This window comes from Opisthorchis viverrini, assembly GCF_000715545.1.
Source record: "Opisthorchis viverrini unplaced genomic scaffold opera_v5_129, whole genome shotgun sequence".
Classification (NCBI taxonomy): domain Eukaryota; kingdom Metazoa; phylum Platyhelminthes; class Trematoda; order Opisthorchiida; family Opisthorchiidae; genus Opisthorchis; species Opisthorchis viverrini.
In genome coordinates this window covers 848,811-874,969 of record NW_008751783.1, presented here as the reverse complement: position 1 = coordinate 874,969, position 26,159 = coordinate 848,811, and the positions used below count along the sequence as shown (strand labels likewise).

The 26,159-nt window shown below is 41.5% G+C and overlaps 1 protein-coding gene across 1 annotated transcript in view; it reads right to left on the bottom strand.

Moving 5' to 3' along the window:
* Positions 1-26,159, bottom strand: part of T265_06255 (hypothetical protein) — a gene marked incomplete at both ends in the record, with an annotated part of 55,024 nt that overhangs the window by 19,920 nt on the left and 8,945 nt on the right. Inside the window, one exon of the mRNA XM_009171465.1 lies at positions 15,364-15,562. Coding sequence (XP_009169729.1) covers positions 15,364-15,562 — 199 coding nt within the window. The remainder of the gene's footprint in view (positions 1-15,363; positions 15,563-26,159) is intronic.

Below are 26,159 nucleotides of genomic sequence, written 5' to 3'. Positions count from 1 at the left end.
AGCGGCAAAACCATTTGAACATAGGTTGGATGGAATGTCCCCTATGGACTCTACGACCAAAAGGAATGTAATGCCAACAGTAGTAAAGCAATATACTCTAGATAATGCAGCACTATTTTGATTGAATTTCATATAATCTGTAATGCAACAAACATCTCCAGTCACAGAATCTAGCATCATAGTAAAGGCCACGCAAACTTCTTTAGGAGGCCAATGCTGTACAAACGTACGAAGGAATTGTGCCATAGACTCTAATTTGAGTCCGAACTCGTTCACTCACCTAGGCAAGTACTACCACCTTATGTTAGTTATTCCGTCCATTGACCTGAAGCAGTCGAATAAAGCTGCGATTAGCCGATATAATCGTGCTGAACGATTGTGGCTTCGCTTCAACCATAAATAACCTAGTTTAAGATTAAACATTGAAGCCCCCAAAGATATTTGAATCGAGATAGACCGAATGTCAAAAAAACAACTTGACCTATCAAGTGTATTTCGGCAGTAAGAGCTATCATGAAATACAGAGGAACTGCTTTGGGTTCACCATGTGAGTTGGTATCTCGAGAAGAGTCAGGGCTTAGAGGAAAATCAATTTTGGTCGACCTTTTCAGATGATCGTCCTGTATGTGACAATATTGTCCCAATTCTAAAGATCGTCTGTGGGTAATCACCAGAGCTAATACCTTCCAACAGTTTTTTCCATATCAAGTGTCCATCCTCTCACTGAACTCACAAGAGACTAACGCCAACTGCTTTTGTCGTCAAAAGTATTCGATGAATGAGATGAGACGTTCGAGGAGCGGCGTTATTACCTTGCCTTTGTTCGGATAACTAGCTAGTATGAAAGTGGATTTCAATGCGCTTTCCGGTCTTTAACAGTGTTTAAAAAATGAAATCCTCAGTTATTCACCATAAAATGAGTGCTGTATACTAGCAATAAATCACTAAACGATGTGTGACATATTTAGACCTCTCCATAACAAACATCAGTCAATAAGCGTGATTTCAGCACCGACCAATTAATTTATAATGGTCTCTGGTAGAAATCCTACAACAAATGGTGCCTTCCAGGAAGTGAAATCATCTATTTTCCTTGGGCAAGTACTCTGTTTGGAGGAGTCACTTATTGGGTTACTGATATGCAACAGGTTTGAACACCAGACGCTTAAGGTGTGCTTTGTATGGTGTTCTTTGTAAACCACTGTTGATACAAAATGGTGCTTGGTACATTGTTCACGTAAGAATGATGAGGTGAAAATAAGAAATCCACTGTCCCACCAAAAAAGTCAGTAAAGCCTGGTCAATGAAGGCAACAAAATTCACACCATCCAAAATGCTTTCATCTGAAACTTCCAGCGCTGTACTCTCTTTTTGGATGTGCCTACTTTTGAAGGAGGTGGCTGTGTTAACGGCTCGTTCAGTCAAACCACATAGACTCCTTGGGGAAACTTGACTTTTTTATATGGGAGAGCTTGGGATTTTGGTCTCTTCTGGGACGAGAAAATGCTTCGCAAAACTATCTCGAATGTGAGTGGGAATGTCTTCTTGAAAGGTTCATTTTTAAAATAGTCTCATGAGACTCATGCGAAGGGGGCATATTAAAGGGAGAAACCGACATTTCCGCATATTTGATCGACGCCCACGCAGACAACAATTCTGAAGCTAGGATTTTCCATGTATTTGTCGACTAGAGTTTGCACTCACAACGTTTATCTTACGGTAGTTGTCGGGAAAATACGACATAAGCATTTACTGGAAACTAAAATTTTATGGTTTTGGTATCATAAAGTAGTGGGTGGATCCGCTGTAACCTCCGATAATTTCAACTATCTCGATGAACCTAAAGTATTATTTGGAATTAAACAGTTTCCATTAGGTTGTAAATTTGAACGAAATAGCCTTAGTAGATGCATATTCAAGTCAGAGATTCCTGTATATTTCACTGCTGAATGGGCCAGGCTAGAACAGTGTCAGAGATATTAAATGACCTCGATCTTGGTCACGGTGACGACACATTTAACCATAGCGATCATACATCTGAACGGCATTCCGCCGTGAATTTTGTATTCAGGTCTAAGTAGCAACGCATCGCATGATTGCACCTACTCACTAGTCAGAAGAAAACATCGCTCAATTTCGCGCTGACATACATTTTCACATCAAAACTGCGAAACACACGTTAACCGCATCTCCTAAATATCGTTCGAAAGTATTACCATTCAAGCATTCACTCTAGAAGATGTTTATCTACTGATTGCTTACTCCGCCAACTCACTGGTCGAGCGAAAAAAAACTAGTAACACCGTTTGCTCAGTGATTAAGTTAGCAGATCCTTTTCGAAACACTATTTGAAGATAAATTTACATGTGAAATGAGGCATAAATCATTTCGCTTAACCCCATGGGAGGCATGTGATGAGAAATGCCTTCAAATTACCGTCCATAAGTTGGGACATCGGCGATAAAGATTATTCAATGGAACTGTACGAGCATTGCAGTGGAATGAGAGTAAGATTGAAACGGGAATGACCAACGACCAGGTTCATTTGGGCCTAAAAATGTTGAGATGATGAAACGGGTTTAGGTTTGCAGTCAACCGAAAATCTCAAATCATACGGGTTTCATTCGATTGGTTTACTGAAACAACAGAAACAATTTGCACGAAAACAATGGGCTAGAGGTTATGCACAATGTCCAATTGACAAAAGTAATCACCGAGGCATCAGTGTTGATTATTGCAAGGTGCATAATCGCATGAAGCCAATAATCCGAAAAATATACTCTGGCTTAGTGTTAACGGTTATACTGCCTGTACTATGAATACGTAATCTGTTTATGTTGAGCAGCCCTTCAGTTGTTCATGATAACATAGGGTATCTTCATGAAGTTAGAGCTGATGGTATTCTTTGTTATTGAGGAAGTTTGCTTTTGAAATCGCTTACGACCGGCGTCATCTGCTTCATGACCCCTGGAAGCCAAACAGGATGAAAAATAAAAAGAATAGGTATTTTAGCCGACTTCAATCTCATTCTGGATCCTTTGAAATCTGAATCTGACTCCCGCCCAAATGCATCTCTCCCGAGTTTCGGTTTGAACCCTATCTGTTATGTCAGTGGTTTGCGCTCTGTGGGAATACGCAAACCTATTGAGATAAAAAATAACTCACCTCAATGAGGACTATGCATTTTTTGTCTCTTGGACTCGCTAAAATTGTTGCACAAGAAGGAATGTCTGAAAGACCATATTGCTTGATCCATACTTAGAAGGCTTTCACAAAACGGAGTTCGACTATCATGTAACACATGGGTAGGTCTTCTGAGGGCTATTTTTCGTGGTGGTTCTCACATGACTTTATTTAAATGGATGTCATACAGTACTGGAAATAGTGAGGCCAAAAATAACATGTTGTATCTCTGAGATCTTACATTACACAATACTGTGAAGCATACACATATCTTTCAAGCAACTTAAGTGACGAGTTCTCACAAAGGCTAGCTTTACCATGACTGGATCTTAGAAACAGTGCATCTTCTGAGCATATTCCCATATTTAAATTCAAGTCACCTGGTATTCGAGGCTACGTGCGAATACTACTCTAGCAGCGCTCGCTGGGCACCCTAGAGTGACAACTGATTGGACTTGCATAAACTTTATACCCAGGGCGGTAGGGCACTAGTTGAGCATCAGCTATGTGAAGCTACGTTCTTATGAAATTTTATTGAAATAGCTCCACACTCCCTGGAACATCTATCCTAACGATGCCTGGGAAAACTATTTTCGTAACTCGAACTTCACAAATCTTCAACAGAGTGTTTTCTCTTCATTAAAGATTTCCATGGACAAACTTTCAAAAGACCACAATTTGCAATGGAATATATTTTTCCACATACTTCTCTTGCTGTCGAAGGATTCGGGCAAGAAGCAGATAACCTACGTCACTTCACGCTCGAACCAAGCAAATACCGGTCAGAAAAGGTAAGGGGAAGTTGTGCTTTGAACCCAAGCAGTAACAACGGGGAAATCATTTCACCACGAACCAGTTAAAATGTTGACAGCTTCGCATGTGAATTTTAGCGTCAAAATTGAGGAATAAGTCATAATAAAAACGGCACATTGCTGAACGTAGCTAAACGATTCACAATAGGTGCAGAATGAGCTTTATAGCAGCCGGAACTTTAAAAAACAAATCACATGGTTAAGGGGGAATTTTTTTGTTCCCTAGGAGTGTTTTGCAAAAAAAGTGTTGTGTAGGCCTTATGTCGTCGATTTCCGTTTTCCCCAAATTTTCACTTTACTTATGCAATCTGATTCAAACGCATTTGTCAAACCATCTACATTTCATCAGATACATAGTAGCGCTATTTTTAGTCGACAGGTGACGTTTCCATCAAAAGCTTTTTTATATTTTACATGCGCACGATCTAGGTAAATGACATCAGAAGAAAAACATTTGAAAACAATAGATCCACAGGACAAAATAATGAGACCTTTCCATCGAGAGAACATTGAGTGAGCTACTTCACCTGCTTTGTCATAACTGCTCAATCAATTTAGGCGAATGCTGACTGACTCTTGTTCCATATTAGCTTTAGAGCTATCAGGAAGGTCAGATTACTGAAAATAATCCTAGAACGGCGAAAACCTACTGAAACCCTTAAACTACCAAAATCTCAATAGGAAATCCGGCAAGCATCCAGGCCAGTCAATCATTCAATCGATTCGGCAAAAGCCGATGGGGGCTCGGACACGCCACAGAAACATGACTGAATGTGATCAGCATTCAGGCAGTTTATAGAAACATCATCGATGTTGATGGGTGTTCACTAATTGCCTATCAGACAGCCTGAATCACTGTCAGAAGGAGCCCTTTAAATAGAGCGGGGCCGTTGTAACTTTTGCACCCGCAAGCACTCGCTTGTTGCAATAAGGCTATTTCGTTTCTTGTCGGTAAGTCTGGCACCAGGTATCGGAGTGGGAATAGCCATTAGATAGATGTTAAAAGTCCTAAACCGTTGCACTTTGATTCACATAGAATGCTTGTATCCCCAACATCTACGATCAGTTTGAGATCGCCAGGCCGATTTGGTCGTTTGAGCGCATTTATATAACAGAAGAGAAGTCACTTGATCCACATCGCACACCTAGTTGTCAAACTTTGGGCAACCAGACATTGCGGCACACTCACAGGTGTGAGCAAACCGCAATTACTGAGTCAATAAAAAACAGCTTATTTCTCATTGTGGTGGTTTCTACGGGTGAAAGGAATAATGCACTTGCTGCGGAGTTATTTATTAGAAAATGCCAACTCACCAGTTACAGACTATTGGACAGGGAAGCAAAACTCTCATATGCATCATGTTTACAAAAACTGAACATCCATCTTCTCTTGAACGCGTCTTCCTGAACTTTCCTGCATATTCATTGACTGCTGCTCAAATCCAAGCAAATGCTACAAAGCGACTACACAAACTCCGCAACAGATACCCCTTTTCAAGAGACGCAAAGCGAATTTACAAGAAGAGAACATACTACCCGCATGCCTTCCCCATCAGTAGTATCAACGTTGCACAGGTAGAGAGTATTTGTGACCATGCACATCCCTAAGTTTATGTTCCGTTCTAAGCAGCCGAAACCAAAAACCATTACATTAATGCATGCAGACCACTCAGGGGTCAACGAAGCAGAACCCAACGCTGAGAAGTTTGGGGTAGTGTACACATTCTGTGGTACAAATATGTAATAGAATCCCACTCTTAAAATGAACGCATTTAATTCCCATTTATATAGCACCAAACAGAAGGAGAAATTTCGCACACAATTCTGCACGATATTGTTCACACCATCACCTCTCTACAAGGCCCTAATTGAAACTTCGCATCTATTGATTTTTTCAGCCATATTCCGACAGATGCAGTAAGACCTAATTTATTAACCAATGTTGCTCTGACAGAAGTTCATGTCAGCCCGAAGTCCAGGTACAAATTGTACTAAACAAGAAAATATACTTATACACAAGACCTGCAGGGAAAGCCGATTGTTCGCAATTAGGAATATGTGCTTGTATCGAAGTGGAGATTGTTACAGAAAAATCCGCCGCACGAAGGGAGTAGCATTTTGCCGTTTGAGAATACTATGACATTATTCCAAGGGAATGTGCATGTACGATCTCGGGTGGCCCTAGTTTGTACCATGTGGTACTTTGTCTGGCAAAATAATCATGTTATGCGTGCAATGAGTACCAATCAAACTGGCATTTGTTCCTTTAGAGATGAATCGGAACTTTGGCAACTTGGATGCAAAGGGATTCCACAACACTCCAAATTATCAAGAACAAAGAATCTTGCTACCATGTAGCAAAATAATGCTCGCACTTGGCCTCAATAATGCCTAGTTTCGACAATCTATTTATTCCAGAACAGAATAGTGCCATTTGGCATGTCATTAATGGTCTCGGGATTTCTCGCAGTTGTGCAAACAACGCAGACAGTTTGCGCCCAGGAACCGTCTGAACGTGGTCAAATCATTGAACTTTCAGTAAAATACTAAGGCCAAAGCCTAGTGACCAGGAGGTTGTGCATCAGAACAGATGACTTACCGGACAATTCCAACTACCAGTGCGACTGGGCGTACTGCTAGTGAAACGTGCGAGTAGAATCCTGTTAAGCAGATCAAATCACCTTCCCTGCATCTGATGGAAGAGTGGTTTCGAAATTATGGACTCGTTTTACATTGTTTATTAACCGTTGTTTGGTATTCCAACAACGACCAAGAAATCACAAAAGGAAGCCTTAGGTTGCTGAATTTTCAAGAAAACTGTAAACAAAGTTTTTTTTACTTTCGTGGTTGTTTGTCAGCTTGTTATCAAAGAGTCATCTGTATCATCACTAGAGGCAACAACATCGGTATTGGACAATGACGCTTCTCTACCGTACAAACTCAAAGCTCACCTAGTTATACTTAGAGCCCTGGAGTGAAAAGTGGAAGGATAGAATGAGTGAGGGTGAGGACCTGGTGCTGGCCTGTGTCAAGTATTCTGTGCCACACATCCAAGCGTTCACTAAGACAGTCTGGAAAGAAACTGACAGAACAAACGTTACTGAAGTCGATCAGCCGCCATTTCTTGCAGTGTATCCAGCCAATCACAGGCGGCATCACGAGGACTTCATACTGGAAAGCATACAACAATAAGACTCAAGCTCTTCGTAATCCCGCCAACGTCATTCTGCCAAGTCACACCTTGTCCACCTCACGGTTGGCGCGATTCTGAAGGAGTCACGAGTATGAACAGTCATCTCGGTGTACGGTGTGTCGGCATGAGTGTCACATGACCGAGCCATAGCATTTTGTGGTGCGGGATGCCTTCTGTGAGTGAGATACCGGCAGTACAACCAAATATCCGTTTTCTAATCACCTTGTTACTAATCCATTGACGCCATTAGATACCGGAAATGCTTTTGAGGTATCAGTGGTAAAAATCCTGAAGACCGTTTACATCACGTCCGCAGAGGCCACGTTTCGCACCCGTGCAGCAGCACGGTCCATATTGCAGCCTAGTACACGCGACCCTTCAGGCTCAGTGACATACGAAGTGGACCCATTTGCCAACAAATTTGGTTTTGTGAGAGACTCACCTGGAACTCAGCTGATTCTCTCGTTTTTGTCTCTCGCAAAACTAAATTTATTTGCAAATGAGTGTAGTTCGCCAAGTTCGTGCAATTTGGTTTCAAGTAGAACATAAAGTTGACGGAAACTCAGGGACTGTGCCTCCCGGATGAGCCCCAAGAAGGGCGAAACCGGTTGTGGGCTGTCGAAGAACCTTCAGTAACCTTATGAGTAATGAAGTAAGAATATACTCAGTGATATGCCTTTATGACCTCAAAGGTGACGCAAATTAGCAGACGCGATTCAAGCTTTAAGACTCTTGCACTGACTTCATCAGACATACTTTCCTCTGAGCTAGTACAACTACCGAGGTACGTAAAACCACAGGGTTTATGATTGTGAATAGACAACTCCTCACAAGAAGGCAATTTTACTTCCGCCAGCACCCTGACACAATGTCAGATGGAGTTTGATTTCATCAGGTGCGCAAACCGGTAGACAAACGCGCGGTACGAACTAGATTGTTTAGCAAAGTTTCACGCATCCAGTTCCTCTATGCAGATTCAATAAGTCTAAATGATGAGGAAAGGTCTCAAGTGGCTGAGTTCTGCTAAAAAACGGCTGCATTCAGAATGTTCAACAACGCCATCAGATGTATCAGTATACGCCAATTCACTTGGCTTTTTGTTGCAGTTACGTGCATAAAATTTCAAGATTTCCATTTTGTTACTCCTGATGCCTTTAACGTAGCTGTGTTCTCTTAGCCATCTGTCGGTATGATGTGCGTAAGGACCCTTTTCATCAGCGTGGACGCTACTTAGGGTTGTTTCCTACAACAAGCGATTCGTGCAATATACTTTGTACTTTATTTCTCTCTGATTAGTGCCCGTCCGTTAATAGCACATGTTTCTTTTTAAATTCTCTGGCCGTGTGTTAGTTCTGGTCACATTTCCTTTCACAGAAGTTAAAAAAAATTATGGGAATTTTATCGGGGGGTGGGTTATAGGATGTCGTTCTACCATGCTTTTAGCGTTCCATAACTACATTGAGGTCGAGTTGTGGCCTAATAAGAAATATTCTACTTATAATGCCAAGCGGACTTTTTTGTGGCCGTAATAACAGGCAGGATAGATAGTTCTAGTTGATAGCGTTTTCTGTTAAACAATTTCCCATTACGCTGTCTGTGCAGATTAACATGGATTTCCGTTTCTTGCAGTGAATTCAATCGCATGTACAGCTTGCTGATAGTGTTTGTTCACACACACACACACACACGTACACAAACACAAGCCACGTAGTTCTTTGTCCAGAAAGTCAGGATAAAATATACTTTGAGCGCACACGGTTTTCTCAGTGCTGTCCTTCTTGTTTTTTTAAGATGGAACAATTAACCGTTTAATACTGTATCTCTATGGACCGCGCATAACGGTCCTGAGCTTTTTTGAATAGAACGTAAACAACGCAAATGTCGTCCAAATATACACAAGGCAGAGTGAACTTGGAGGGAACAGTCATTTGTCCTAAAGCTTTCCATTCCTGAAAACCCTGCACTGACAGCCGAAGATAAAAGCAAGTAAACAAAGTTTCCGGCTTCTATAAGCAAAGTATTAGTGATAAGACAGCCGTAGGGATATATATATATATATATATATATATATATATATATCAAGCAGTGGTGCTGAGCAGTAGGTGAGACGATAACAGCAGTAAAAATGTACGGTGTGACACAGCATTCAGGATAGCTTCTGTGGATAACCGTAAAATCATTGATAGGTGCAAGTTCCCAAACCTGTTTCGCGAAATTGGGGCTATGAAACATGAAACCCAAAGAAGGTGTGGTTCATGATGATGAAGCAGAAATTACATTATAATGGCGATCTGTAGGAATGATGACACACAAACCGTTTCGGTGAAACAGACTTCTTGAGCCAAATCCAAAGATGTAACCGTTGACTAAATTTTGGCTTTATTAGCTTTGAAAATGTCGTTCGGTAACTGATGTTTTGGGGGCCCGCATTACACGCCCGCTACAATTCTGGTCGCCTTTCTATGGCTTTGAAACGAGTCGGATTCAATTTTGATGCTTCAGTAAAACGGTACATAGACGGAAGTTGCAGAATGTCATCACTTACACTTTTTGCTTTTTAGTTCACTATATATATATATATGTTTATATATAGGTAAGCAGGCTAGTAACAGTGTAGATTACATCAAATGAATACAAGAATCCAAAATTCCAAGCAAGTTAGATAAAATATTTCCAGTTAATAATTTTTTGTGCTCCCAATTGGTTGTCTTCAATTACGTCATCGACTGCCTGTATTTCAAATGATTACCTCCGATTACCTCCAGAAGAGACAGTGGGTGACTGTCAAAACGAAGTGATATGTGGGCAGGATGTGTCACGTGGTCGGTCATTTCGAGTTACAGACCATTTTACCGCTGATATGTGAATAATACTATTTGTCTCTGTAACGAGGATATTCGTTTTCATTTGAAGCGGCTTGACTATTTCGATATAGAAATGACCGAATAATACTAATTCTGGAACAAATTTTAAGTTGTTAGGATACTTACATCACACTTTACACGATTGTGCGTCCTGTAAATATTTTGAAGTCGTTCTGATTGAGAAACCAATAATTCTATGAATATTAATTTACAGTAGATAGCATTTAATGAGCACGTTTGGTATAGAAGAGGCACAAAAAGCAAACGGAAAACAGGGGACATGAAAGGAAACAGCGAAGCTTGTTGGTAAAGTGTCTCTGTGTATCGGATCATCCCACGTGAATCCCCATTTCTAACTTTCGAGGAAGTACTTACACTTGATTCAGGTCTCAGTATTATTCGTCTGATTTTTTTTCATTTTTGGCAAGCACAATGCCAACTTTAATGAAATGATCTATTACGCCAAGCCCATATGCAAAGATGGGCACAGATGGTTCCATTTTGCGTTCTGATTGCGTTCAGTAAAATTTCCCATCATTACTGAGTTCAAACAGATTTAGTGATATCTCTAACCTTAAAGAAAGGGTGGTGAAATGTAAAGTGCCCCGGGAGTGCATTTATCAAGAATAGGAATACGGACTATTCATTCACAACGAAGGTATTCAAGTTAGGATTACTCTCCAAATTGTTTAAACATAAAGACGTACACTGCTTACAAAATATCTAAACTAGCCTCCGAAAAAATTACTGGTCATCAAAGTGCTCAGTCCCCATCCATATATATTTTACGGTATTTCATGGAAGCGAAGCTACTGGTTGTCGAAGCAAGACGAAGACATCTCGGCCAAATGGACCGCTTGATCAAACATTACTGACTGGTAATACCTGCTTGTGTGTCAGAATGACACGCCACATATAAAATTCTCTTAAGGTTGCCCGATGGAAGCGAAGTACCGATAAATTGTGCTTAGGGCCATAACTATGCTGTGTTCGTTCTCGTACCACTCCCGTTCCTTAGTTTAACTTTTTTACTTGTCGTCGCTGATCCATATACTACACTCACAAATATATGCTCCAGGTAGTGAGAGAGTGGGTATTGTTAGGTACGCCTTGTCACAGCTCAGTATAATGGGAATAATCGAAATAGTGATTGTATAACAGGGCAATCAATTGGGACGTTAAATATCTATCTGATTATGATTTTGAGAAGGAAAAGAAAGAAAAAAGTAGAAAAAAGTAGAAAGAAAAAAGAAATCCTTGGTCAGAGGTAAAAGTAAGAACTGGCATCCATCAATACGGGAAAATGGCTCCCACAAAGATCGAAACATAATTGCTTGCCCTCGGAAAGACGAATCCGAAAAGAGAATATCCCGCTGTAGGCAGCTTATTTACCTGATCTCCACTGATGCAAAGAACACAGTTAGTCCCCTTCCATACTACTAGCGGTAGTTGTCAAAAGTGACCGCTGATGTCACTGAACTGCGGAACTACCGATGGTGCTCATCAAAGCAGCTCCGATTAATTTGTTAAATTAGTTAAACTGATTGAGCGAAAATATATAAACTTTTTCATTGACGGTTCGACGTTTTATTTGAGATCGCTGTACATATTAGGTTTTGTTTCGGTGAATATCTTTCAAGGTAACGGGATCTCGATTTACACGGACATATGTCCGAATTTCCCACAAGATGAATCCCCGCAACTGACGCTCGCTCACCTATTCCCTACTCACGTGACTTTTATGTAAGAAGGAAAAATAACACGAATTAGATGACGTATCTTATCCCTCCATCTGTAATACAACGCAATTGCTGTTCATCTAACTGAAAATGACATGAAAACATCAAGTTAATCACGATACCTAAAAATACAGGCGTTTTTCCGAAAACTGATATTACCCATAGACTTCAACTTATAGAACTAAGTTATCTCAAACTAGAAATGTGTAAATGTCCTGCACGGGCTCAAACAAAAGCAAATCACAACTCAGAAGCCGTGATAGATCGAACTACTTGGGGCTAGTTAAAAAAATTAGCGTTGAAATTTCAACTACACATCTTATGGAAAACTGTAGACAGTTCATTTTTCTCCCTGCGACAGTGATTCCAAACTTGGAATGCTGTGTTCCGTTTCGGCTGCCAATGTTTACAAATGGGTGGAGTGCATTCATACGCAGATAACGTTCCAAAGGTGAAACATTCATTCTGTTTTGGAAAAGGTTTTATAATCGTTTTTGGTCACCGGAAGGCTACTGTGTGGTTGATCCCAGTAAATCTCCACCACATGCGCTAGCTTCTTTCGTCATGAGATCACGCAGCATCGCAAACGTAGATTGGAGGGCAACATTGACAAGCGTGTGCAAATCACGATTGTTTCATGGCACCCTCAAATAAGGGACTTAAAATGGTATTCAACATAACTTGTTACGTGTGTTCGTGTAATGATAAATTACGGACTTTTGTGTGTGCCGTACAACAAAGTATCAATCACTTACTTTCAAAAAGGAAACCACGCCAACGGCACGTCGATGACAGATGGCTCCCTGGCAAGCGCATTGATCCTTATTAGCTTATCAGTACAGTAGTTTGCTGTGCGAAAGCCATTGGAATTTTTGTGGAGTGCGCAGTTGAGCAAGACAGTGAAGAAACACCGCTCGACACACAACTCTGTTACTGGAGAACAATAAGATGATGGCGCTTTTTTTCTGACACATTAAACCACTACTCGTCAGAGCCGATTCATTTCGGCACTTAAAATAGGCCAGTGGCTGTGAGTCAGATAATGCCGAATGAATTGCATTGAGCGCCTCATCGTATGCTGATCTAATGAGGGTGTAATCATTGGGACCATATTTGTAGCCAGAAAAACGGGTTCTCAGAACAATGCTTGCACAAATTTGCAAAGGTCCTCTCAAGTTGTGCGGCAAAATTTGACCTATCTATGCACCATCTATGTAAGACGCCTCTGTAATGAGGCCAAAATATGGTTTGATATTAATGAGTAACCACCCAGCTTAGTGGCTACTACAAGAAGGGCGCTAGAACGCTCCCACATCGCGGCGTTCTCCATCTTGAAGGTCACTTTCACGGTCCACGCGTTACTCAACCGATCAATCAATGTAGAAAGACATTATACAGGACCCAGTTTAACATGATACCGGGTGATGCGCACCAATATAATTTGTTCTGGAAAGTGCATGTGCTAGTATTGACCGCCTTGGTAGAATATATTGGAGATGAAATGAAAAGACATGTAAACTGATTGGAGAAATATTTTAGCAAAGGTCCAGAATGTTTTCTGGTGATAGAATTGATCGAAATATATTTTTGGATTTCATTGCACGTGTAGGCATTTTCATTTTATGTGCATCGTCCAAAACGTAAGGACCGAAACATATGCCAAGTTGAAGTATTCAGTCAAATGTGAAAGGATGAAAGCAATGAAGAATACCACAAAAAGACAACGTTCACTGATTGTTCGAAGCAGGCTTCCAGGTAACCTGATAGAAAAATCTCAGTGGGGAATCCAGTTAGCAAACGCTCGCCATTACGCAGCACAGTGTTCTGGTTCAATTAAGATCAACGCAGTCTAATGCGGCTGTGTGTTTTTCATATCCGCATACTCCACGACAGACTGAAAAAGAAGGGGTTCATCGAAATCTGTCGCGATGGCTGCGGTCAGTAATTCTTCCTGGTAGGTTGGGCGACTACACCAAAAAAATGCGCACTTTGATGGTGGGTTTAGAGTAGACGCTCAGCATACAGAAGATGGGTTGTGGATTCTTCAGCTGTGTACTAGATATTGTCTGATTCTGGTCAGTAAGAGATTTCCAGTCGAGTTACTTTGTGGCCAAGAACCACAAGCCAGTCATCAACCCATTTGGATCACAGCTATCGATAATCCTAGCATAAGGGATATCGTTCCTTCTGGAGCACACAAACCGACTCAGGTCACGCCATTGTATGAGCTCGTTTATTACTTCGCTTTCTGTTGATATTGAGCACGCCGGAGCACAGACACTCCATTCATCAACTTCGATTAGTTTCAGTAACCAAACAGTATCGGAATGATCGGAATGGAAAGTTATTAGAAACACACTTTCATGCTGGTGGGGAAGACAATGTGGAAGTTTCATTGGAGGCTGGTTAAATAAGCTGTGCTTTCACTTTCTGAAACTCTCTACGCCATCCGACCCTACTAAATTAACACCAAATATCCTCGTGATCAGCGAATTATATTGTTGCCGGAAGAGCCATGACAGGAACTAGCGACAATGATGGCAGGCGCAGACCTCTAAGACACTGGATATATGACAGAGGAAACCGGTGGACTGCGAAGGTCCTGGAGCTGGAGGAGGCTTTTGTTGCAGAAAGTGACCGCTCTCCATTTCCTCTGGCTCGATCAAAAGAAGATAGGTGCTAGCGAGACAATCTGCAGACAGGACGGAATGGTAATTCGTTCGCAAAATTGTCCACTTGAGCGATAGGATGAAAACCTTAAAGAGCACATTCGCTGACTGCTTCAAAGTAAGCCCTGGAAAAACTCATTAAGTCTGAGTACAATACTGACATCAGCCCTTCGTCAAAAGCATAAATCCAGTGAGAGAGATCATTCCACCGACGCGATAAGACACCCTGCCCGGATGATCCCAAGCCCTCGCTTTTGAAAAGTTATGAAGCCATGGTGAACACTCTGACGAGCCCACTGCTCAAGATTTGTAACAGAAACAGAATACCAGTAGAATGGAGCGACTAGGCTATGATACCAGGCCCGAAAAATGCCAAAAGTACGTCATGCAAATACTCTCATTGCATCAACCTGGTATCCAGGGCACCCAAGTTGCTCTGTGGGACTATTTTACGTGAGTTATTTGATTAATTTGGAAACAAACTGATGAGAATCAAGCTAGGTTTTACCATGGTTGAGGATGAACTGGGCACATTTTTACCTTGAGACAACTTCGAAATTGTCGATCTTTCAAGTGTCCAACGACGACTGTTTTTCTTGCTCTAAAAGCTGATTTCGATTCCGTCGGTTGCCAAAAACTTTGGAGGTGCTTGGGGATCAAAGACACGCCTTCTAGATTTGTATTATTTGTAAGGGCTCTCCATGCGGACCCCATTGAGGGCTTGCAAGCATACAACAAGCTTCCGCCTGAGTTTGCCACATCCACTGGCATAATGGCATTTTTATCGAAATTTGTTAACAATATGCTGCCTGAAACCTTCCTGATTGCTTCTGAAACCTCGTGATCAAAGTTCTCTCCGGGCATTCGCACACATACAGTGAGTACATGAACGGTATTACTTACTTTGCTTCAGGCGCATCGAAGGCGCGAACCATTGAAGTGACTTAGCTGATTCTGTCACACAGTTTGCCATGCGCTCCACACCTGCAAATTGTAAAGTTTGCTTCGATAGTAGGTGGGATTCAACCCAAACCTTGAGCTTGCATACAAGCCAGTCCATGTGGTGGATAATTTTGTTTACCTGGGCAGTTGTTCCGATGGGCTGCAATGAGATGAGTGACCTCTAGAATCTGCCAAACTCCGACAACTGTGAGCGAGTTCTTCTGTGAGGGGAGGAGTATACTTTGAGGTTGCACAGCCCATACTACGTTATGGATAAGCAACGTTGCTTCTACCCGCAGAGAACGTACGGAAGCTTTCAGTTTTGACCATCAATGCCCCTAAAACATTGGTCGAGTCTAGTGAGAACAGAGGATAAATATGTTGATGTCAGCCAGATGGTTTTGGGAAGCAGGCAACCTCAGATGGATGAGCTACTGAAGGCTCATAGGTATGTTCACACAATCTGTAATGCAATAAAATTCAATCAAGTTGACATCGTTTATCCCACATTACTTGCTGTGTTTTGGTTGGATGTACTGGTGGAACGAATCAAGAACCCGTAGTCTGTGGATAGGAAGAGCAAGACGAAGACTTGCTACCCATAAATCGCAAAGAATTAGCACAGCAGTCCTCTTGACAGTTTGCCAAATTTTGCCTGTTACAAGTGTTATGGAGAAGCCATGACAAAACACTCTGACGTAGCTTGGTCGGCAGAAGATAGCTAGCAAGTGTAAGTGTATCTCTTTGCTTTTTGCACGACATCTGGTGCATATCATTGTGCCAGTGTCTGCTGCCATTTCGAATACCTGGTAGACAAACAGATATGAATATTTAGCAATGCCGATATCTCCCATCAGCTTTAAGAGGTTCCTATATGAGTTCTCATAAGCCATTAAGCCTCATGTTGGCAGGTGTTGCTTTATTGATGGAGATGGACTGAACGAAAACCACAGATGTGCTCAGAACATCGTCTGCAGTTTTTGTTTGTGCCTGTTCTTTGGGTGCAATTATCGATCCTTCCTACCTGCCCAGATTACAATAGGGAACATAATCGAAAATACTATTGTTCTGAGGCTATTCTGAAGGTTGATCTAAACGACTAGTCTTGCTTTTTTTGGGTTCTTTATATGAATCTGATCTATTATCCTCCATGGGTGGTCAGTTGTGCATTCTTGGCTTTTTATTGAAAACGGCCGTCAAAATCGAGTCTTTGCATCCAGTCTAACAGACACTCGAATGAGTTAGAAACTCTTCTTAAGGAACTTATTCAACAGTCATGATGAATTCAACGAATATTGCATCTAGATTTATCTGGAGGTATTGCTTTCACCCATTTTTATCTGCCTACCATGAGTTTGGATAAAGGGGAGTGGTTTTGGTGAACTTCACACGGGTAAGGATGAAGCAAACTGGGCCTTGCTTAATAATGCTGCACGAGGAGCTTTGCAGGCTGCAAGTACGAAACAAGTCGGGTAAAGCTGGCGGAATGTTCTTATTTCCACCTTCATCCATTTCTAATGGTAAACAAGTTAACCTCAGATGAAATCTATGTTTCCTAATATTCTTCAACTGAAATACCGCTTCATGTTCCAGTTAGAATGATGTCGTGGCATATTTTCCTGAGGGAACACTACTTACATGTTTGTTGAAAATTCTTTGATAACCCACAAATGGCTTCGCCCTTTTTGGGTTGGTTTCCGTCAGTCCTATGCTCTAATTTGTTGTAATTAGTACGAAGAGGGTGGAGTACACTCAGTTATACTCCACGCTGTCTGTAACAAAAGACTCAACTGAATCCAAGCTTGAGCTCTCGTTTATGATATATTCAGCTGAAAGGTTTTCGGATGTTCTAATTAGTGCAACATTCAAGATGTTGCAGTAAGTGCAGTGGCGAACAACACTACTTATAATTTTGCTGATCGTTACTATTGAGCAGTTTTCGGGAATGTTTTGAGTAGTGTTATCTTAGGAAAATGACCAGTCGGTATTTTCTATGAATTACTGGATGTCAGGTGGAATGAGATCATTAGGAGATCAATCCGAGTATGATGACAACCTGAGTCAACGGTGTGCATTGTGCCAGGAATATCGGATACTTGAGGTCATGTTGACATAACTCACTGGGTTGCACTGGGCAGGAATAACTTTACGCAATTCTATGGACGAGTATGGGAGACTATTTAAGAGTATGGTTACAGAGGTCAGGTGTGCCTCAACTTCAGCTCTCTATGTGCACTCACAGAAGCGTAGCGCACAAATTTGATTTCGGTGATGGCCAGATAAAACTATACGATCACACTAACAGTTCAGACAGAAACACATAGGTGAAGGAGTATCAGGATAACAGTTTTTATTGAGGCAATTCTAGAGGCAGAACAAGACCACACATAAGAAAAAAGCAACATTAATTATTAAGGGTGAATGATACAATGTGAGTCATGACTTCTATATACACCAGGGCACAATAAACAACAGTACGTGCCAAATTCAGCATTTTCGTTGCGCCGTACAGCTGCTCAAACTGTCCATTCTTCGCGATCTCCCCAAAAATTCCCAAATAACAATCAGCACCTGAAATGAAGAAAGGTTATAGTCACTGTCAACAATTTAATTGTCTCCATGTAATGGACTCTAAAGTTACGGCTTGTAAGCAACATTGCGTCTGGGTGTAAACTAATGCGTTCCCCTCGGAAGACCTTGACTGGATTTGGTACCAAATTATCGTGTCTGCTTCAAGACCACATAGCTCACATTTGAGGGCAGGTGCGAAGTGTTCAGTCCAGCCGCTGGATTACAGATAATATGACGGAATAGTCAAGCGTTGATTTATTTAGAGGCGCACAACTCAGAAGACTAAGTGTAGATGAAGGGTTTCATTATCTGCCAACAGAAGCCTCAGAACTCCAAACTGCGCAAACAGTCCAAAAACGATGAATAATGTTTCACTAGTCGAAGTTCGCCTGGCCAAAACTATCTTTAGCCATTGCGATAAAACCGGTAGATGAACAAACACAGACAGGAACGGAATGAATGAAAGCAGAGTTGAACGTTTCCCCGGTGAAAGTTATGATAGGTATTTCATGGTTTTATTTAGCTCCAGCGTCAATTTATGGCAGCCGAATTGTAGAAAATACGCGATAAATAACTGATCTCATCCAATGGTAACACTTAATGTCATCACCAGATATAATTGACAAGCACACAAAAACCACACTAACGGAGAGCTTTTTTGGTGTGAGTAACGGCAATTAAGTTTCGGTTTCCCGGCAGATTATGTGAACAATAAAAAGTTCCAGTCAGTAACACACTCCCGATCTTTCTCTACAGTTCATTCTATCAATTTGCAATCTTTTCGTAATTCATGGTCCTTAAAGAGACTACAATTTTGAAACCATTAGTAAGAGAACAAACTTTGTTGATATCTACCCGGTGTGTGGCTGTCGTTCCGTATCTCTGTGTTCGAAGACAATACTTTGAGATTTTTGACGGAGTCCGACGGGCTGAAGTGAATAGCACCACCCTGGCTAGTGTGCTAACTGCACAAATGGTGGCCCGTTAGATCTACCCGTAAATCCAGCCAAATAAAGACAATAAATAAAGCATGCCTAGATTTAAGAACAGCCGAGAAGTGCGCGTGCCCTCCGGGCCTCAGATCCCACTAAATGTGTTTGGCAAAGCCTGGCACACTGTGGTGATTCCAGGTCCTATGACGATACTGCTTTCTGTAGTTGTGTTTCACCACATAAGTGATGGAGGGACGTCCTGTGCTTTGTAACTCACATCAGGTAGATAACAATGAATTATTTGAAAAGAATATTTCCGATGTGCTATTTTATCTGCACTTACATGTCTCGATTCCCACAGATTGCATGACGAATTGCTTCCGATCTTCAGTCAAAGGTCGATAAACATGAATTTTCCGGGTTCTCTTCTACTCAGCGTGTCCGATGGTTGGTATTTAGGTGCCGTTCTGTACTGTTCATTAAGCAGTAAAGCTAAAGGTTACAAGCTATGCCAGTTTCGATTGCGCGACCAACTAGTCAAATTGTGTAAACGCAGATCTGATGGATAATCGAGCATCATGCACCTAAATGTAATGCAAAATGTTATAGGTTGTACTACAAATTCAGTGAGAGGTAGAACTGCACTGTTTTGCTTGGTTCACACTTACGCAGCGACAGCAAAATAACAGTTAAAATGTTTCAGCGATCCTGGGACAAATTTAATCCATCTAAAACATTATCAAGGACTGTCTGATGCCTTAGCGATACGCTAAGTTAAAAGCTTTTAAACTCATTACACGCAGCTTGTGTGCCTAAATGGCTAACTCTTGACTTGCTGTTATTTGAAAGTAAACAATAGTGGCGAATTTTTACCCAAGTGATCTTCAGACATGAGCAGTTAGACACTTTATGCTACTGAAGGACTGTCGAGAATGAGGTTCTTTAAAACCGCGTTTTTCCATTAAGCTGACCCCGTGAGCAAATCAGGCAGGGCGTTCTCATACATTACTTACAATTTCAAGACCGAACAGCCACTGAACATATTGGCCCGATTACTTCACGTGCTACAGTGTCACGCTTGTGTATGGGTCAACAATATAATTTTCGGTCACCGAAACAGCTCTGAATATGGGAAGAGGGTAAGAGTGCAGTTCAAGTCTAGTACCATGCAACTGTAGTGCCTGTAGTCGTGAGGAGACCGAACCTCATTGAGCTGCAACGAACCACAGATATCCACTGGGTTACCCTGGGTGATGCCCAGGCAACAACCATAGAGCCCACGACCGGTTTCGCCCTTCTTGGGGCTTATCAGGTAGGCGCAGTCCCTGAGTTTCTGTCAAACCTTATGTTCTACTTGAGACCAAATTGCACTAAATTAGCGAGTATACACACATTTGCAAACTAATTTGCTTTTTTCTAGAGATTCGCCGGGAACCCAGCTGTATCTGCCTCAGCTACCTTAAAAACATACATGTATCGCGATATCTCAAATATCGTAGCAACTGAAACATGAGGTGGCCTGATGCAGCACATTCAGTTGTCTGGAAAAATCACAAACGAGAGCTTCAGTTGAGTTCCAGGTGATTCTTTCGAAAAAAGCAAACTAGTTTGCGAACGGGTGTGTATTTGCTAACCATAGGGCCTCTGCTAACAGGTTGCTTAACTGCTAGGGGTCTGACAAGCAGAGTTCTGGCCTCCATGCTTTTGTGCGGAAATTTTTTTGGCATTTTTTCCTAATTTTGACTATTAGAGAAGTATACAACTTACCACCGCTTCCTTGTGCTTTTTAACCGAAGTCTTTGGTTAAGAACAGTTACCGTCTCGTTTTTTAGGTTTGAAGCCCTGCCAGATTCTCAGCTCACACAAAACCATGATCGTAGACATAAGTGCCTTTATATGTGGTAGCATCAGCTGCGTGGTGTTAGTTGCTGCATACAGTGATACTGATGATCAAAAACAAGCGACCGCTGAAGTCTTCCTGTTTTCCCCATTGTTACAGTAGTTACGATTCAGCATGTGACAGCGGTGTATTGCTGTCAGTGGTGATGTCACTGATGGTGACAGTGTTGTGACACACATGAGATATTATTAAACACGAAGCAAGCACTCTTGACCGACAAACTGGTTGTAGCAGGCAAACGAAGGTCGTGAATAACGGTAGGTGAGAATTGTCTAGGTTGGATTCTACGCACATGTAGTGCGCATTTTTCTCCGTCAAATTTGGCAATAAATTAAACGGAATATCGAAGAGCACGTGTCAGTCACATGGTTCCTTTCCGATGGGCATACAAATCGTCAAGTTCCCCGAAGAAGCATATAGTGCAGGCAGATCCAATTCATGTTCTGTCACTCAAAAATGTCGGCCACGCGGCCCTCAGAAGGTAATCTTCCCCTGAAACTAATTTGTTTTTTCTAGAGATTCGCCGGGAACCCAGCTGTATCTGCCTCAGCTACCTTAAAAACATACATGTATCGCGATATCTCAAATATCGTAGCAACTGAAACATGAGGTGGCCTGATGCAGCACATTCAGTTGTCTGGAAAAATCACAAACGAGAGCTTCAGTTGAGTTCCAGGTGATTCTTTCGAAAAAAGCAAACTAGTTTGCGAACGGGTGTGTATTTGCTAACCATAGGGCCTCTGCTAACAGGTTGCTTAACTGCTAGGGGTCTGACAAGCAGAGTTCTGGCCTCCATGCTTTTGTGCGGAAATTTTTTTGGCATTTTTTCCTAATTTTGACTATTAGAGAAGTATACAACTTACCACCGCTTCCTTGTGCTTTTTAACCGAAGTCTTTGGTTAAGAACAGTTACCGTCTCGTTTTTTAGGTTTGAAGCCCTGCCAGATTCTCAGCTCACACAAAACCATGATCGTAGACATAAGTGCCTTTATATGTGGTAGCATCAGCTGCGTGGTGTTAGTTGCTGCATACAGTGATACTGATGATCAAAAACAAGCGACCGCTGAAGTCTTCCTGTTTTCCCCATTGTTACAGTAGTTACGATTCAGCATGTGACAGCGGTGTATTGCTGTCAGTGGTGATGTCACTGATGGTGACAGTGTTGTGACACACATGAGATATTATTAAACACGAAGCAAGCACTCTTGACCGACAAACTGGTTGTAGCAGGCAAACGAAGGAGGTCGTGAATAACGGTAGGTGAGAATTGTCTAGGTTGGATTCTACGCACATGTAGTGCGCATTTTTCTCCGTCAAATTTGACAATAAATTAAACGGAATATCGAAGAGCACGTGTCAGTCACATGGTTCCTTTCCGATGGGCATACAAATCGTCAAGTTCCCCGAAGAAGCATATAGTGCAGGCAGATCCAATTCATGTTCTGTCACTCAAAAATGTCGGCCACGCGGCCCTCAGAAGGTAATCTTCCCCTGACCTAAAGTCAACCAGTAAAGAAAAACAAGTAGCCGAAATGATGATATTTCCCGAGAAAAAACACTAAGCATAACACCGGAAAATTCGTCGACATTTCTCAAACGAGCGTATTTCGAGGAATGACAACGGTTTTGTCATGAATAGTCGTTTTTTTATTTGGGACTCTATTAGTTTGTCTGGTAACCACCTTGGACAGATGTAGCATTTGAACACATTTTAACAAAGATGTGCCTTCCTTCACTCATTCCTTAAAATGAAGGTCTGCACTGTTCGGTACCGTATACAAGTTGTCCAGTGGTGTTGACATAATGTCCACACTCGCCGTTCTTTCCACATATTCGTCCAACTAATAATTCGATTCTGTCAAAAAGTCGAGAAGTGCAAAAGGCCGTGGTCAAAATCCAAACAACCTAATCTACATACATCACAAGTGAAGAAGAATCCGGTGAAGTATGGTACTTCACTGAACCTTGAACTTCGCTGAGTTCTCCTCAGCGTTGTGCCGTAAACCGCATCCAGAGTAGCTCACTCAAGAATATTTAGTTAATACTGATATCCAGTTTCAAGAGTGAACTTTCTGTTGTCATGAAATGTATCCAACTGATCTAACAAGTCATTCAGACTGGTCGTATTGTTCCTAGGCTAGGTACGGTACGAACTGGCCGGAGAACATCCCTATTTGTTGATTTTTAAGTTTACTCACGAGTAGATCCAATAAAAGTTGATCCGTCCAAACAACTCAGGCAGCAGCTACATATCATTCACGGCAATATTTAGGGCTAAAACTGAATTCAGCGATACAGATGCTAGAAAGCAATATTACTTTCAGATGTTAAAATGGATGCCAGTATGTTTAGCACTACACTTTACCAGGTCACAAGTACGGCCTGTTGCCTCAACCAGCGACAGTTCAGCAATTAGTGACAGGATATCAAAGAATAATATGATGGTTCTCAATCTATGATTCGTTAGGCACTTTATCGAATCAAAATTGATTTTAAATACTACATGTTTGTATTTCTCACTTAAAAGCACGTTGGTATGCCATTTGGTCAAGGACAGATATGGAGGACCGCAACTTTCCAGAATTGGTCTGAATCACTGTTGCACCGTACAGCCGAATTCTCCCATGAGCATTAGTGTAAACGCTCCTTGCCTGTTGTAAGTGTCTGATATTCGACGCTGCTCTCTCGATGACCCACCCGTTTTTAGTCATCGTCCTAACGTTAGACATAACATAGCAAGTCACGTCCAACAAAACTATACCTTCAGCTTGTCTATGTAGTACAATTCACTCGTTTGTATGTTTCAAGGCGTTATAATAATTCTCCCTCAAATAGCGCTTACACTGTGGCTAACATGTGAGATAATGATCATGTGAAAATTAACTGCGGTCGACTATAGTTCTTCTGCGTTAGGTTAGGAGAGTGGAACCGAGTCGTAAAATTGACTGTATATTCGTCCAAAGTGACCTGTTGTTTAAGTTGGCTGGTCTTGCGGGTTATAACAATGCTCGCAGAGGCACAGTGTTCAGGTACCGGTCTGGATTGTCAGGTGTGGCGTAAGAAGCCTGAACTAGTTGGCATTCGTAGCCAGTTAATTGGTAACAAGGAATAGAACGTAGACGTTTGAATAGGGACAGGTTTCCTTACACGATTCAGTTAGTTTGCTATGCAGTTGGTAAACATTCCGATGAATAGTATCTAAATGGACTCTCGGGCGGTCGTTGAGTGCAGTGCCTCTCGAGGTGATGTCAGTTCTATGCAAGACTCATCACAAATGCTTAAGAAAGCGCTATCTGAAGGAACGGGAGTGTGTCCCGGCTTCCCGAATGTTTGCACTGTATTTCAGATGTCAATGAGACTGTTTTAGCACGCTTTGAATGTAAATGTTTGTGGTGACTATGTGAAACCTTCTTGTATCGGTTTTGTGGTCGCGCTCCAAATTTTCATAGTTGTGTGTTTATTTCATACGCTTTGCCGTTCATCGTAAATGAACTTTGACTCTGGAGCCCTATTCTACCAAGGTAATAAATAATCTGGTAGAAAAGATTCCGTGACCTTGCACCTGTCACAAACTTCAGACCACTAAAAATCCCAGGCTATAAACTTAAGTACTTCTGATGGCTTTTAACAAAACAATCTAAATTACAAAAAAGATTCTCGACGTTCCAAACCCATATGCAGAAATGTATGCCTCATTACCGAATTTTACTACATCTGTTCAGTGTCCCATTAAATGTCCCCGATGAATGGTATTTAACAAAGTGACTTTATTTCCCGGTGATTACATTCAACACTTAAGGTGAGCATAAAAACTTAGATTGCAGCAAATCGTCTTTGAAATCTGCACTAACTACGTGCGATTGCACATGATTTCTGTGCTGATTAAACGCACCTTCTTATCAAATTCTTGCCTGTAATGTGTGCGTCATTTGGCGCAAGCTGTCTGACTTTTTAGACTTTTTGGATTCCAACTTCCGTTTGGATGATTTGCGCGAAAATCACAAGGTTAAAATAACTTGCGAAAGACATGGGAATCACGTTGTTCCTTTGCAGTATGATCCTACATTACAGGATAGTTGTGTTTAAATATGTCAAAGCACAAGTGCCGATTTTACTCTCAGACGCTCCCAGATATTTTTCAAACGTCGCGGGTTCTCTCTACTATCCCTGATATATTTCACCAGTAAGGATGTCGTATCTTTTAACATCGTTTTTTCATGACCTTCGAGCGAAAAAGATAACTGCACATGAGAATAGCGGGCAATGAAGAATAATAAAGATACAATGTTGTATGTCTTCAAGTGGTGTGTAGAAATAAAAACATTAACACTCATTTAGAGCATCGATGAGGTGTGACTTAACGTTTTTAGATGGCACGAAACCTAAATTTTTTGGTTGGAATGAGTGTCTAGAATAGAGTCTAGTAATCAGATGTGTTTCTGTTTGATTTCTATCCGAATCAAAAAACCATCATACCTGTATGATTCTTAACCTTTTACTTACAAATATTTAGTAGCGTTTTCATCCTGTCAGTAAAGTCAATGTACCCTGGAAAGCCAATGAGAATTGTCATTTTTTCCACCCTTGGTGATAATCAGCAGCAGTGCGCATCTCACGGAAATCAAACAGTTTCAAACCACAAACCTTCCGGTCAGTGGTCGAACAGCTTTTGGCCTCGGGTGGCCGACCAGCATCCTCACTAACAACTAGACTGGACAAATATGTACTTTCTGAGTGAACAGTTTCATTTCTCATTGGGTGATAACTGAATATAGTTTCACTAGTGCGTATTAACGTTACCCCTGACTGCGCGTAAAATATTTCATCTTATTCTGCATACAAAGACACTGGATTATTGACTAATTCAGCTTGAATCAGATTTATAAGCTCTAACAACAGCTACCCCCTTCAAGGAAACCCAAATGGAGAAATATACCCATCGAGGAGAAAAGCCCCTCTGTGAGCAACCACACAAACTGAAAACTAGATATTATATAATTTCCTAACAATGGGACATGCTCAACGAAAAATGAGCCACTGAGCGACAAAGAACGTTACGTCAATCGACCGCAAACAGCTGGCCATTAATGCGATTGACACGTAATTGGACGAAATACAGAACCTTCGATCGAACAATTCACAGTATACACTCACTTTTTACTGGCTCCCTGAATGACAAAAACTCTTGCGTGCAGGTCATGCACGTTGTTTTTGAAAGTCATCCACAGTGCTAATAGACTAAATGTGGTTGAACTGTCTGGTCCAAACTCAGTAGGTCTCTGCAGTTCGTAGTTCTGGTGATACGCATCAAGGATTTAGATGTAGTTGTGGAGTGGTTCCGGGCTTTGAGACAC